Source organism: Ictidomys tridecemlineatus, chromosome X (assembly GCF_052094955.1).
Source record: "Ictidomys tridecemlineatus isolate mIctTri1 chromosome X, mIctTri1.hap1, whole genome shotgun sequence".
Lineage (NCBI taxonomy): Eukaryota > Metazoa > Chordata > Mammalia > Rodentia > Sciuridae > Ictidomys > Ictidomys tridecemlineatus.
In genome coordinates, this window is record NC_135493.1 from 112,067,257 (window position 1) to 112,081,988 (window position 14,732).

The 14,732-nt window shown below is 34.0% G+C and overlaps 1 protein-coding gene across 9 annotated transcripts in view; it reads left to right on the forward strand.

The window, feature by feature from the left end:
* Positions 1 to 14,732, forward strand: part of Rps6ka3 (ribosomal protein S6 kinase A3) — a 107,588-nt gene that overhangs the window by 83,497 nt on the left and 9,359 nt on the right. For all 9 annotated transcript variants that reach the window (XM_021732897.3, XM_078035035.1, XM_005334821.5 and 6 more), the window contains 7 exons: positions 578 to 702; positions 4,933 to 5,058; positions 7,432 to 7,521; positions 9,469 to 9,627; positions 11,316 to 11,477; positions 12,418 to 12,494; positions 12,847 to 12,964. In XM_021732897.3, the coding sequence (XP_021588572.1) occupies positions 578 to 702; positions 4,933 to 5,058; positions 7,432 to 7,521; positions 9,469 to 9,627; positions 11,316 to 11,477; positions 12,418 to 12,494; positions 12,847 to 12,964 (857 nt within the window). The remainder of the gene's footprint in view (positions 1 to 577; positions 703 to 4,932; positions 5,059 to 7,431; positions 7,522 to 9,468; positions 9,628 to 11,315; positions 11,478 to 12,417; positions 12,495 to 12,846; positions 12,965 to 14,732) is intronic.

Sequence of the window (14,732 nt, forward strand, 5' to 3'; positions counted from 1 at the left end):
TAGGAGCCATAGCATTGATAGATTATCATATAAGGCTTCACTGTCCAGTATGGTAGCGAGTAGCCACATGAGGCTACTTAAATTTAAATTAATTGAAATTAAACAGTCCCAATAGGCACATTTAAATGCTCAGTAGCCTCATGTGACTACTGGCTACCATATTGAACAACTCAGGTAATAAAACTGTCCATTGTTCTAGGGAATTAAATAGGATGGCACTAATTTCAAATACTATTAACCCAATAATTCAATTTATTATATTCTTTAAAAGAATTAGTTACTTTTGGGCTAGGGATATAGCTCAATTGGTATAATGCCTGCCTCTCATGCACAAGGCCCTGGGTTCAATCCTTAACACCACACACAAAAAAAAGACTTATTTTCTAGGCTTTGGAGAGTAGGATGTAGAGTAACCAGGACAGATCTGACACAGCACCTCACTGAAATATCCTAGATAGCAGAAGGTACATGGTGCCTGAGAAGAACACCAGAGTAAGTGATAAAGGACACAAATCAACAATTCTTCCCTTAGTTACATTTCAAAGGAATATTCTTAGTAATTTCTTCTTCTTTTCAGATTCACCTGGCATTCCACCTAGTGCTAATGCACATCAGCTTTTTCGGGGGTTTAGTTTTGTTGCTATTACCTCAGATGATGAAAGCCAAGCTATGCAAACAGTTGGTGTACATTCAATTGTTCAGGTGAGTGGATTCCTAAATAATTTTAAATTTGAAATTTAAGATATAGTTTGTTACATGAATAATAAGATTAGATTTTATCTATTAAGTAAGTAATTTAAAATATTTTATATTATTAGCATTACTTTTAGAAATTCCTTTCATATGTCATTGAAAAGATTGCATGAACCAAAATCCTAGATGCCTATGTGATGTGAAAATAGAATTCTTTCTACTTTTTCTGTCTCCTGTCTCATGCCTCAAAATGTTTATCAGGCCAATGTGTTTCACTCCCTGCCTCTATCAGGTTAGCTGTGGTGGGCTGAGGTCCCCTGGTTCCTTGATGCCTTAGAATAGGGGTCAACAGACTTTGTAAAGGGTCAGAAAATAGATATTTGAAGTTTTATGGGCTATATTTTTTCTCTCATGACTAATCAACTCTACTGTTGTCTCACAAAATCAGCTATAGACAGTCCATAAACAAACGGGCATGACTGAGTGCCAATATAATTTTATTTTCAAAAAACATACAGTGAACCAAATTTGCCCCACAGGCCATAGTTTACCAATCTTTGCCTTAGAAAGGCATAAGAACTAAAAATGAACTCAGATCTTAAGTTTTCCAAGAATTATGCCCTCATTCTTTTGGAGCCCCCCATTGTCATTAGAAGAAATGGTTATGGACATTGCCTTAGAGTGCCCCCTACTCTTCATCCTAGCTGTTTATCAGAGTTACAGAAAAAGTAGGTAAGGCCATAGAGACAGGTTGGAGTGTTTATAACAGGAAGCTGGAGTAGTAAATTAAATATTGTTAGAAGAACACAAATAATACAACAAACCATTATATTTCTTTCCTCTCATTCTAATATTATGGAAAGACAAATTTAATTCACCCTGATGTGTTAATTACACATTGTATACACATATACATACATTGAAATGTCATACTGTACGCCATAAATACATACAATTATTGTGTCAATTAAAAATTAAAATAAAATTTTAAAATTTTAATTCATCCTTTTACTCAGAACTAAATCTATTTTGAGGCATTAAATCATTTTTAGGGTATAATTAATGCTTACATTTGCTTAATGACTAAGTTGCTTCTCTGTGAGCATGTATGCACACACTAGGGACCAAACCCAGGGTCTTAAATATGCTACCACCAAGCTACATTCCCCAGCCCAAGTTACTATTGCTCTAAAATTTTTTTCATGAGTCATTTGTTTGCTTTCTGCTTTCTAGAGAATCAGTTTAAACACTAGGTTTATTTATGGGGTTTTGTTTGTTTGTTTGTTTGTTGCAGTCCTGAGGATTGAACCCAGGGCCTTATGCACACTAAGCAAGTACTCTCTTACTGAGCTACACCCCAGCCATAAATACTGGTTGGTTTTTTTTTGTTGTTGTTGTTGTTGTTGTTGTTTATTTAGTTATTTTTGTATTGCTAGGGATCAAACCTAGGGCATCGTGCACACTAGGTAGGTGATGTAATGCAGAGCTCACCGCCAACCCTAAACACTCATTTTTAAACAAAGCTTATGTTAGAATAGTCTTTCCCTTTTACTATACAAGCACATAAGTGTGTGGAAAGTTTTTTAAATTATAACTTCTATACTTAACATAGCAACCATAAACATATATTCTAAAAAATTCAAGTTCTACTTTATGCAAAACATAGTCACGGAGGATCTCATATCAGTATAGCTAAGGGCAACACAACTTCCCTCAGTTCCCTTTATGGAAACAGTAATTTGCTAATTGTCAACTACCAGACATTATTAGTCCCTAACTCATGAGCAGTTTTTTTTTCCTGAGAATTTGTATAAAACTATGACTTAAGGGTAAAGAAAGGAGAGCATGACTACTGAAAGTCCAAAATAACAGGAGCACTTGCAGATATTTTCATTTAATCCTCATCATTACCATTTGAGAAAACACAAGTTTAAGGTTACATGACCTAATAAGTGGTACATCTTAAACCATCCAGATGTTCTAATTCTGAATTCTCATAAGTCTTTTCTTGTATATGAGAAGTTTCAAACGTCTCCTTATTTGCAAAGGTGCTTTAAAAAACCTATAGCTCTTTGGGGAATGGAATGGGGCTAAATCACAGACAAAGCTATAGGCCCCTTTTTCTGTTGTACATATTCAATATTTCCTCTTGAACATGAATTTTTTGGGATTTTTTTAAATATTTTTTGTTGTTGATAGATCTTATTTTGTTTTATTTGTTTCTACGTGGTGCTGAGAATTGAACCAGGTACCTCACACTAGCCAGGCAAGTAGCTACCGCTGAGCCAGAGATCCAGCCCCTTGAACATGAGTTTTTTTAATTGGCTCTTTTTAGTTATAGATGTTAGTAGAAACCATTTTGATAAAATTATATAAGCATGGATTATATCTTATTCTAATTAGGACCCTATTCTTGTGGAGGTACATGATGGTGGGATTCACTCATGTACATGGGAAAATTATGTTAGGTTCATTCTGCTGTCTTTCCTATTTCTATCCCCCTTCCTTACCTTCATTACCCTTTGTCTATTGAACTTCTCTCTCCTCCCCTTTATTGTTGTTTGCCTAATTTCACTTAGCATGATGGTCTCCAGATCCATCTATTGACTGGCAAATGTCATAAAGTCATTCTTTATGCCTGAGTAATATTTTATGGTGTATATATACCACAATTTCTTTATCCATTCATCTATTGAGGGGCACCTAGGTTGGCTCCATAGCTTAGCTATTATGAATTGTGCTGCTATGAACATTGATATGGATGCATCACTGTAGTATGTTGATTTTCTAATTCTTTGGATAGATGCCAAGGAGTGGGATCACTGGATCAAATGATGGTTCCATTCCTACTTTTTTTAGGCTTTATTTTGTTTATTTAGTTTTTTGTTTTGTTTTGTTTATGTGGTGCTGGGAATCGAACCCAGTGCCTCACACGTGCTATGCAAGCACACTACCACTGAGCCACAACCCCAGCCTCCAGCCCCCAGATTCCTACATTTTTGTAGAATCTCCATATTATTTTCCAGAGTGGTTGCACCAATTTGCAGTCCCATCAACAATGTATAAGTGTACCCTTTTTTAATAATTATTTTTTAGTTGTAGCTGGACACAATATCTTTATTTATTTTTATGTGGTGCTGAGGATCAAACCCAGGGCCTCACACATGCTAGGCAAGTGCTCTACCACTGAGCCACAATCCCAGCCCCAAATGTACCCTTCTCCCACATCCTCACCAATATTTATTGTTCCTTGTACTTTTTTAAGAGAGAGAGAGAATTTTTTTAATATTTATTTTTTAGTATTCAGTGGACACAACATCTTTGTATGTGATGCTGAGGATCGAACCCAGGCCTCACGCATGCCAGGCGAGCACGCTACCACTTGAGCCACATCTCCAACCCAATGTTCCTTGTATTTTTGATAACTGCCATTTTGACTGGAATGAGATAAAATTTCAGTGTAGTTTTAATTTACATTTCTGTAATTGCTAGAGATGTTGAACATTTTTTCATATATTTGTTAACCATTCATATTCTTTTAAGAAGGGTTTATTCAGGTTTTTTGCCCATTTATTGATTGGGTTCTTTAAATTTCTTGAGTTCTTTGTGTGTCCTGAAAATTAGTGCCCTATCTAAGGTGCACATGGCAAAAATTGTCTCCCATTCTGTAGGCTCTCTCTTCATGCTCTTGACTGGTTCTTTTTCTGTGAAGAAACTTTTTAGTTTAATGTCATCCCATTTATTGGTTTTTTTATTTTATTTATTGCACTTTAGAAGTCTTACTAAGGAAGTCAGTTCCTGAGCAAATATGTTGAAATGTTGGGCCTACATTTTCTTTAGTATGTACAGGGTTTCTGGACTAAATCCTATGTCTTTGATTTACTTACAGTTGATTTTTTTGCAGGGAGAGAGATAGTAGTTAACTTTCATTCTATTACATACGGATTTCCACTTTTCCCAGCATCATTGTTGAATAGCCTATCATTTCTCTGATCATGAGCTTTTTAAAAAGGTATACTTTGCCTGGTACGGTGGTGCATGCCTGAAATCTGAGCAACTCAGGAGGGTAAAACAGCACTTGTAGAATAAATGCTATAAATAATTATTTTTTATTTTCACCAATATTCATTTACATTTATAGTTATAATCAGCAATGCATACTAAGTAACATATTCCCTTGTTATGAAATGCACTAAAGGTATTATGGAACTCTTCATCAGTTAATAATTGTGTTCGTAGCAGTTGCACAGGAACAGTATTCAGTTTACTGATGGATATGAAGTAAAAGAAGATATTGGAGTTGGCTCATACTCTGTTTGCAAGAGATGTATACATAAAGCCACAAATATGGAGTTTGCAGTGAAGGTAAGTATATTTAGATTTAAACTATGGCTCTTTAAGTTCATTCTTATACTTCTCAGTACCAGTTAAAAAGTACACTCTTTGGTAAAAGTGCCTTTTGTTATAAAAAGTTAAGATAAATTTAAATATCTGGGCTAGTGGTGTTCAAAGATCTTAATCTGGAACCATTAATTCCCCTGAGGCTAAAAATAAGATATTCATAATCCAGTTAGCCCAGGGTAACACAAATTTGTACCTCTCACTCTTAATAGTATTCCTTTTACTCTCAGAAGTCCCCATTTTATCATCAGAGTATCAGAGAATTCCCCAAAATTGTGTGCCAAATTTTGTATGTTTACATTTTTCTGGCAAAAACTTTCATAATGTCTTTACATCTAAAGGATCTGTGATTCAAAAGAATAAGAGCCATGGTCATACAATTTATGATCATTAGCAATTTTCATTTCATCAAGTGTACTAAGACAGAATTCTCTAAGACACCTAGTTCTGTGATGAAGTTTGATTTTTATTTTTATTTATTTTTTTAAGAGAGAGAGAATTTTTTAATATTTATTTTTTAGTTCTCAGCGGACACAACACCTTTGTATGTGGTGCTGAGGATCGAACCCGGGCCACACGCATGCCAGGCGAGCGCTCTACCGCTTGAGCCAAATCCCCAGCCCCGAAGTTTGATTTTTAAATCTCAGTTATGAATGAACAAATACTATATTCAAAGTATCTGCCTTTTCACATCTCAAAATTGTAATGTCTGCTCTCCCCGTTCAAGCAATTCAATTAATATCTAAAGCTTCCAACTTTTCTTGAATCTTAGTACTAGTTTATAAATATGAGAATATGTTTAGTTATTGAGAGAGTAATATTGTTATTACTATTTCAAACTTGGATCTAAATACTTTAAAAAGTCATCGGTGTCCATAAGGCTTTCTGTCAGATATAAAGATGAACCATAGAAATAACGAATAACATATTTTCTTACTATTGCTCTCATTAGAATCTAGAATACATAGAAATTTTTAAGTTGTTTGCATAAAAGGAGAAACAAAGAATAATACACTTGATGTACAGCTTAAGGATATGTCTTGCCACCATAAACACATCAGAAAAAAAACAAAAATGGACTGAGGCCCCCTTTGAATTGCAGAAACCAGGAGCAGTATGCTCAAAACCTTGAAGTTTTCTCCAAGCTATTTGTAGATTCCTGTGATTTAGGTCCCAACATGACTGTAATACTACCAATCTGAGGTCCACAAGCACAAGTATGATGTAAACTGGGCTCAGATTAGCAGATCAGATTATGTTGTTAAAAATGACACTTGTCAATGTGTTCTGGTTTCCAAGAGCCTCTTCACTTAACATGCCTATTCCATATACCTTCTTAATTATCCATTTGCCTAATTCCACACTATCATTTGCAGTTGGTTTCAATGATGGTGTGGAATTGTCTTCCCTGTTCTCCATATAGGGTATTTTGTTTTACAACTAAATCTATTTCAGAAAGATTGGACTCAATACTGATTTATATTCTTTCCTAAGTTGCTGGAGTGATTGGGTATTTACTGAATACATTTACTACTGACCTGTTTTAAAATTGAATATATGAAAGACACAAAATTTGTTTCAGAATTGAAACCAAACTTGTCTTTTTAAAAAGACAAGTTTATTACTTTAACAGATTAAAACATTATGAGAAATGTTTTAAGAAGCAGCTGACATACAAGGATTAGAAAGCTATGTTAGTATTTTAAGAGCTTTATTATAATAATTAAACTTAATTCTAAACAAGTAAAATTCTAGGTGTGGTTTTCTGCATAGTGTTCTATTTAGCTACAAAAATAAGTTTGTTCTACTTAACTGTTAATTTTTATAAGTAGCCTACAACTAATGGGATATTTCATTAAAGAACTGTATTAAAAGAAATGAAGTTAGTTCAATAAACAGATGCTGGTGGTGGTGTTATAGATACATCCAGCTCTTAATTATCTGTATTGGTAGAGGGTTAGAAGTTAACTGAATTCCCAAAAGTTTAAGACGTTCAAGGGTGGAAGAAAAGATATGTTAACTGTATTTTTGAACCTTTTCCTGAGGCTTTTCAGTTTTTAGTAAGTCCTAAACTTACTACAAATTTACACTGGAGAGATTGGTGGGAATGTGACTCATGGGTTAGCATTTACAATCTTGCCATCTATATCAAGACTACCTTTCTAATTAAACAGTCTAGCCAGGTAGTTGAACACACCTAATGATAAATGGCATATACACATGCACACACATACATGCACGTGTGTACACACACAGAGAGTTGATACCTAAGGTCTGTGGCTACAAACATTCAAAGTTTATATTCATGAGATTTTGTGATAAATATTTGCCTTTTAGATTATTGATAAAAGCAAGAGAGACCCAACAGAAGAAATTGAGATCCTTCTTCGTTATGGACAGCATCCAAATATCATTACTCTAAAGGATGTAAGTATATTAATAAGGATCACTTGATTCAGTTGTCTCTCATTTGGGATATTTTAAAATATCATATGGTAGACAAAGGCCTCTATATAGTAAGTTTAAAAAGTAGATTTGAGTACAACATATGTAGCATAATTCCATTTCTAAAGAAAAAATTTTCTATAATTTTCTGTTTTTGTCATAAGAAGAAAAATATTTTAACATTCTTTTTAGTATCTGCATTTGCTTGAACATATACATAAATGTCCAATATTAATGTTGCTATTAATTAACATTCAGGATTGACAAGTCTCTGCAGACTCCCCAAACTGTTTAACACAATACTGCCAGAGAGCTAAATGCACTTATATATATATATATATTTTTTGAGCATGCCTCTTTGTCTCATATTCCTCTGTCTTTGAATTTATGGTTCCCTCAGTTGGGAACACTATTCCCCTCCTTTTCTTGGCTAACTACCACACATTTAAGACATTGCTAAAGTACTGCTTCATCCAGGAAGTCTGCCCTGCACATCACCACAACTTAGGACAAATGAGGTATTCTTTCCTAGCTGTCATGTTACCCTGCTTACTTTATCTCCTATGGCTTTTATTATAACAGTATCGGCAAAGGGCATGCACTGCCCAGGTAGCATTTAGCTCACTCTCTTATTGCTGGTGCTCACATATGCCCAAAGGCTATATCTGGGTGTTATAAAAACTCCAATTTAATCAGATTGATTTATTTCTGCTTGTTGTTGGAAGAAAAATGTTTACTAAATCACATCAAAGTGTGAAGCTGAACAGTGACTCTAAACATAATCTCCAAGAATGCAATCAAGAAAATTAAAAAGGAAATCTAGAAATACTTTCTCTCAGCCTAGCCTTGGAAACTCCCTAAGCTGGCTATATATATATATATATGCTAAAATTTTACTCAGACTTTTTTTTTGTATTTGGACACAATACCTTTATTTTATTTTTATGTGGTGTGAGGATCGGACCCAGGGCCCCACACATGCTAGGCGAGCACTCTACCGCTAACTCACAACCCCAGCCCCTTTACTCAAACTTTTATTATAGCATCTCCAGCACAGTTTTACTCCTATTTATATGTCTGTTTCTCCATATAGAGTATGAAAACTTGAGGGCAGATATTTAACTTCATTTTCTCTGTGCTTGAGGCACTAGCACCCATATAGTATCTAGTACTGCTTATGGAGCTACCTAAAGTTTTCCAGTAACAATATAGTGAGAAGGAAATAAAAAGAACTTAAGTTTAATAAAGGGATTATTTCAGTTAGGGATTGTCTGGGGTATAAATAAAAAATTCCAGTGAGCTTTCTATTTCTGTGTTAAGAGTTCACTTCTTTGTGGTTGGATGGAATTTCTCTTTAATAATTATAGAAGTTCTGCCTTTGCAGAAATTGGAAAATCACAGGAGTATATACTTTTGATACCAGTCCCTGCTGTCATCAGTAGATAGAAAGAGATCCAGAAGAGAAACAAACCCTAAGAATATAGGTTCAATGTCCCCTTTGCATATTGTACCCATAGTTGTTTTGATTGCCATGACTTAAGTTTCACAGAAGAAAATTACAAGGTATTTTTCTGACATTCAATCTCATCAATTTTTGTTTTCATATTTTTAGGTATATAAAATTGTTTAACGATTTTATATCTTCCACTGGTTGTGAAAAGCAAAATTTTGTTTGAATATAAAATGAATTTTAATATCTCTTTAATGGGGGCTGGGTTGTGGCTCAGCGGTAGAGCGCTCGCCTAGCAAGTGTGAGGCCCTGGGTTCCATCCTCAGCACTACATAAAAGTAAATAAATAAAATAAACGTATTGTGTCCAACTACAACTAAAAAATAAATATAAAAAAGCATATCTCTTCAATGTGTTAAACTTTGGGATACACATAAATCTTCAAATAATGTTTTATATTTTGATGCTTAATTTTACAGGTGTATGATGATGGGAAATACGTGTATGTAGTAACAGAACTTATGAAAGGAGGTGAATTGCTGGATAAAATTCTTAGACAGAAATTTTTCTCTGAACGAGAGGCCAGTGCCGTCCTGTTTACTATAACCAAAACTGTTGAATATCTTCATGCACAAGGGGTATGTATTTTTAACATTGTTTTTATTAAGAGATAGGTGTATGTGTGTGTGTGCACGCGCGCAACCCCGAGCGTGCACATGCTTTTTTTCTTAATATTTTAGCTAAAATTATAAATGTGGGAGTTAATTTCTGCATGTAATAGGAAATAACTACAATTAGATTCATTATCCTACTGGTTTTTTCTACATTAAACTTTTTCCATTGAACTTTGAAGTACTACTTTGAAATCCTAGCTTGTTTATACTAAATCCTTATGCTTTCCAAGAAAAGGTGAATGAGATCATCATATTTTTTTTAAAGAAAGGAGATCTAGGTAGACAAAATTTTAGAAAAAAGCAAAAATATCAGGAATTCTGGGAAGGAAGGAAAGAAAGAAAGGAGAAAATGAAGGAAAGGGGGAGGATAGGAAATCAGGAGTGAAGAAGGATAGAAAGCAAAGGAAACAAAGATTGCTTCTTCTTTACATTTTAATTGACAAATAAAATGGTATATATTTATGGTGTACAAAATATTTTGATACGTGTATGCAAAAAAAGAGTTCTTCTTTTAGGAGTTCATTTTCAGAGCTTTATTCTCATTTTGTCTTTGCCCTTAGAAGCTAACAAATGGAAATTGTCATTTCTAGAGCTTTCTAACTGCTAATTAAGATTTGCCTAGTATTGTACCTTTAAATTAACAGAACTCAGTATTTACTGGAGAATTCATGACTTTGCAGTCATCTAAGTCTTCTATATTCTTTTTCCAGTATCTTATCAGTAATTAGTAAAATAGTAAGGAAGGAGAAGTAATACTCTGGATGTTAGGAACTAAAACTAAGATGATTGATTAGAATATCGACTTAGAATTTGATGATGGAGAAACACAAGTCTAAAAAGCAGTTGTCAGAGAAGCATATGATAAAAGAAGTATTCAAGTAGATTACTAGAGGAGGAAAATAATACAAAACTCTAAAGAAAATATATCTTTTTGCTTGTGTGACATATTCACTTCAAAAAGCAATACTTGAAAGAGGGTTTTTTTTTCCCTTCTCCCCTTTTATTCCTCAACACATGCCTATTCCATTTTGCTGTCAGTACATATTTGTCATGTGCCTACCTTGTATGCACTATTCCCATTACTTAGAATGACTTTATCCCACTGTTACTATGATTTATTTATTGTGTTTTTCAGGTCTTAGATCAGATGCTATCCCCTCTAGAGACCTTCTTTTACAATGCTATTCAAAGTGACCTTTCCACCTACATCCCATTAGTCAACCTGTCTGTTCCCTGCCCTTCCTACTTACCATGCAAGCTTTCAGTACAGAACAGCTGGGATCTTAAGTTTCTTGTTCACCAGTGTTTACTGTTCCTTATAGAATACCCTAGTACATGATAGGCACTCAGTAAATATTGTGGAATGAGTGAAAAACTTGGAGATAGATATTGTTTCTATTTGTATTTATCCTTAACCCAATTGCTCAGTTGGATAAAGAGGGAAGAAGTAACTATTATTGTTCCTCCTCCTCCTTGCCCTGGAGTCTATGTAAGAGAGTTATACTTACATTATCAGTGTTTTATAATGTTGGAATAAGTTAAAGGTCAGGACTCATCATCTTGTTAAATGCATTGCTTCACATTTTGTGAATAACGTTTTCTAATAGAAATGAATCATTAATATTAACTCTTTAATTTGTATTTCAATTTAGGTGGTTCACAGGGACTTGAAACCTAGCAACATTCTTTATGTGGATGAGTCTGGTAATCCAGAATCTATTCGAATTTGTGATTTTGGCTTTGCAAAACAGCTGAGAGCGGAAAATGGTCTTCTCATGACTCCTTGTTATACTGCAAACTTTGTTGCACCAGAGGTAATTGTGAGAGAGTTTGCTTATGTATTTTAGTATGTAAAAAGTTGCTTGTTGTGTTTAATATAGAATAGTTAATCATTGTTAATTGAAGACTTATTGAACAAATAATTATGGTAAAATGCCAACCCTTTATTTTCCTGTTTAATGCTTCAATCACATCTAAGTGCCTACAAGAAAAAAATCTAAATTCTTTAATATTACAAAAATCTCTGCAGTCTTTACTATCCTTTACCTAAAGTTTAGCTACTCAGAACTTCTTGCCTATCACTAAGACTCTTCTGCCCTCTTTCCTCTATCATTTGAATGACCTCTACCCTTCCCCTACCTCCTCCCTTTTCATACTGAATTCTTACTTATGGGTTACATACAAGGTAGCTGCCCTCTAACCTTTCCTCTCTCCCCTTATCAATAATAAATTGAGGCTGAGGTTATGCTCAATGGTAGAGCACTTGCCTAGCATGTGAAATACAACTTCAGATATAATTTTGTTATGATGTTTATCATATTGAATTATTAATTATATATATTTCCCTGCCATATCTTGATTATTTTAGGAAATTGATCTTTTTTCTTATTTGTCATAGCTCATGCCTAATAATAATGATTATTAAATAATCACTATTGATTATTTGCTCTAGTGAATCAACTTATTCATTTTTTTAATATATTTGGTATTTTGCACTATATCATTTGTAGTAGGTTATGTGTTATTGAAAGTATTGTCTGTAAATATTTCTCTAGTGCTATACAAAATATAAATTAATTAAAATAAGAAATTGATCAATTTGTTTTATATTTCTTTTTGTAACTACAGCAGCTCAATAATGTTATTCAAATACCAAATTAAATTTATATATACAAATTGTTGGTAGAATGTTCTAGAATAGATTTATTATAAAAAAACAGTAGTGTGGTAATGCTAATCTTTTATTTTTTCCAGGTTTTAAAACGACAAGGCTATGATGCTGCTTGTGATATATGGAGTCTTGGTGTCCTCCTCTATACAATGCTTACTGGGTGAGTGTGTACCATTTATTCATCAATATTTTGCTTAAATTATGTAGGTTTTTAAAAATCCTTATGTTGTAATATCTTTCCATGTTTTATCATGCTTTCTTTTATATACATATAAAATAAAAACACTGCATTTATAGCTGTATCATCAATGTCTTGGTCTTAAGTTGATTTTAACTTAAAATATTTAGAGTACCATATATTTAGACTACTTTGGGCCATAGAGCATTGTTTTAATAAAGTATTATATTAACTGAATTACTCAATACTTTTGGAAACTTTGAACTGAATATAAAAATTACCAACCAAAAAAGAAAAATTTATTTATTAACATTTTAATTTTATTATAAACTAGTTACACTCCATTTGCAAATGGTCCTGATGATACACCAGAGGAAATATTGGCACGAATAGGTAGTGGAAAATTCTCACTGAGCGGCGGTTACTGGAATTCTGTTTCAGATACAGCAAAGGTAAGTATGGCTTCCTTGTACAAGCTCTTTTTTATTCCGTTTTGGTTTTGGTGCTAGGGATCAAATCCATCACCTTATACATAATAAATATGCACTGTACCACTCACTGAGCTACATGCCCAGCACTGCTACAAGCTTTTGGCTCTTGAGAAAATAATTTGTCACAATCCATAGTGAGAAGAAATACTCTCAGTTAAAAATATCTGCTTAAGCCAGGTGCAGTGACATACACTTATAATTCCAGCAACTTGGAGGCTGAGGCAGGATGATTGCAAGTTCAAGGACAGCCTGGGCACTTTAGCAAAATACTAACTAAAATTTTTGAAGGGTATTGAGGATGTAACTCAGTCATAAAGTACTTGCCTAGCATACATGAGGCCCTGGGTTCAGTCCCTAGTTCTGAGGGGAAAAAAACTTACAAAGTAGTATATTGAAGTGATGTTAGTTCAAATAACTTGAACTCCAAAATGGACCATTTATTTTGTTTCTTTCCCAGAAGATGTCAGTTTGGCCTTATTATCCTTACAGATAAAGCTACTTCTTACTGACAAGCTTGATGGATAATAATGGTGGTAGTGTAGTCTTCATTTGTCCTCTATGTGCATCACACTTGATTTCACCTCAGTGTCTCATGTAATACTCATAACAACTCTGTAAAATAGATGGTAGTGTCCCCTTTACAAAAGAAAACCACGGATCAGAGTTTTAGTGTGAACTCGTCTATGATTATGCACCAGGAACATGTAGATGCTTTAAATAAAATGTCTTATTCCAAAGCCCTTGTTCCCTAGAATAATTACACCATGTTCTAGTTTTGATTCATGTTAAGAAGAAAGAGTCTTAGCTGGGCGTGGTGGCAAATGCCTATAATCCCAGTGACTCAGGAGGCTGAGGCAGGAGGATTGCGAGTTCAAAGCCAGCCTAAATAAAATACAAAATAGGGCTGGGGATATGGCTCAGTAGTTGAGTGCCCCTGAGTTCAATCCCCAGTACCCAAAAAAATTAAAGAAGAAGAAAGGGGATTCATCTTTTTCACAATAAACAATAGCATAGTTTTATAGCCTTTGCTTGAAGCCAATTGAAAAGCCCTTCTCTAGATCTGCCATCCCAAGAATACCACTGACTCTATGTTCAGTTTACTGGAAGAAAATTGTTTTTTTTTAAAATGTAAAGTTTTACACTTCAAAATAAGAAAAACATAAAGGAAATGAAGAAACATTGGTAAAAGTGCTGAGTTTTCTTAGGGATGAAAGCTTGAGTTGAGATGATTGTGTAAGTAAATAAAGCATATCAAAAATTTATATAGGTTCTTTTTGGATAAAGCATGAATCCTTAGCTAACCAGTTTAATGTATATACATTTAATATTTGTTTTTTCACTGCATTTAAAATTAAATATTAGACTGGGGTGTACGTTGGTGGTAAAGCACATGCTTAACACACAAGGCACTGGGTTCAATTCCTAGCACCACAAAAAAAAATTTTCAATAAAATATTAGCCTTTGTTTTATTTTTCTGGGTACGTGTTTCCTTTGTAATTCTCTTAATGAGCACCTACAGTGTGCTTAATACATGAAAGCTGTAGAGATAAAAGATAGAATTCCTGATCTCAGGGAGCTCACAATCTAAGAGGCAGCCAGAAATACACAATTGATAGGAATACTACAGACTGCACAAGAGAAAACAGCTGATAAACCTTTGTGGCTCCTGCTTAGGATTGCGAGCTTACTCTGGGTTTTATGGAACTGTTAAAAATATTAAGTAGTGCA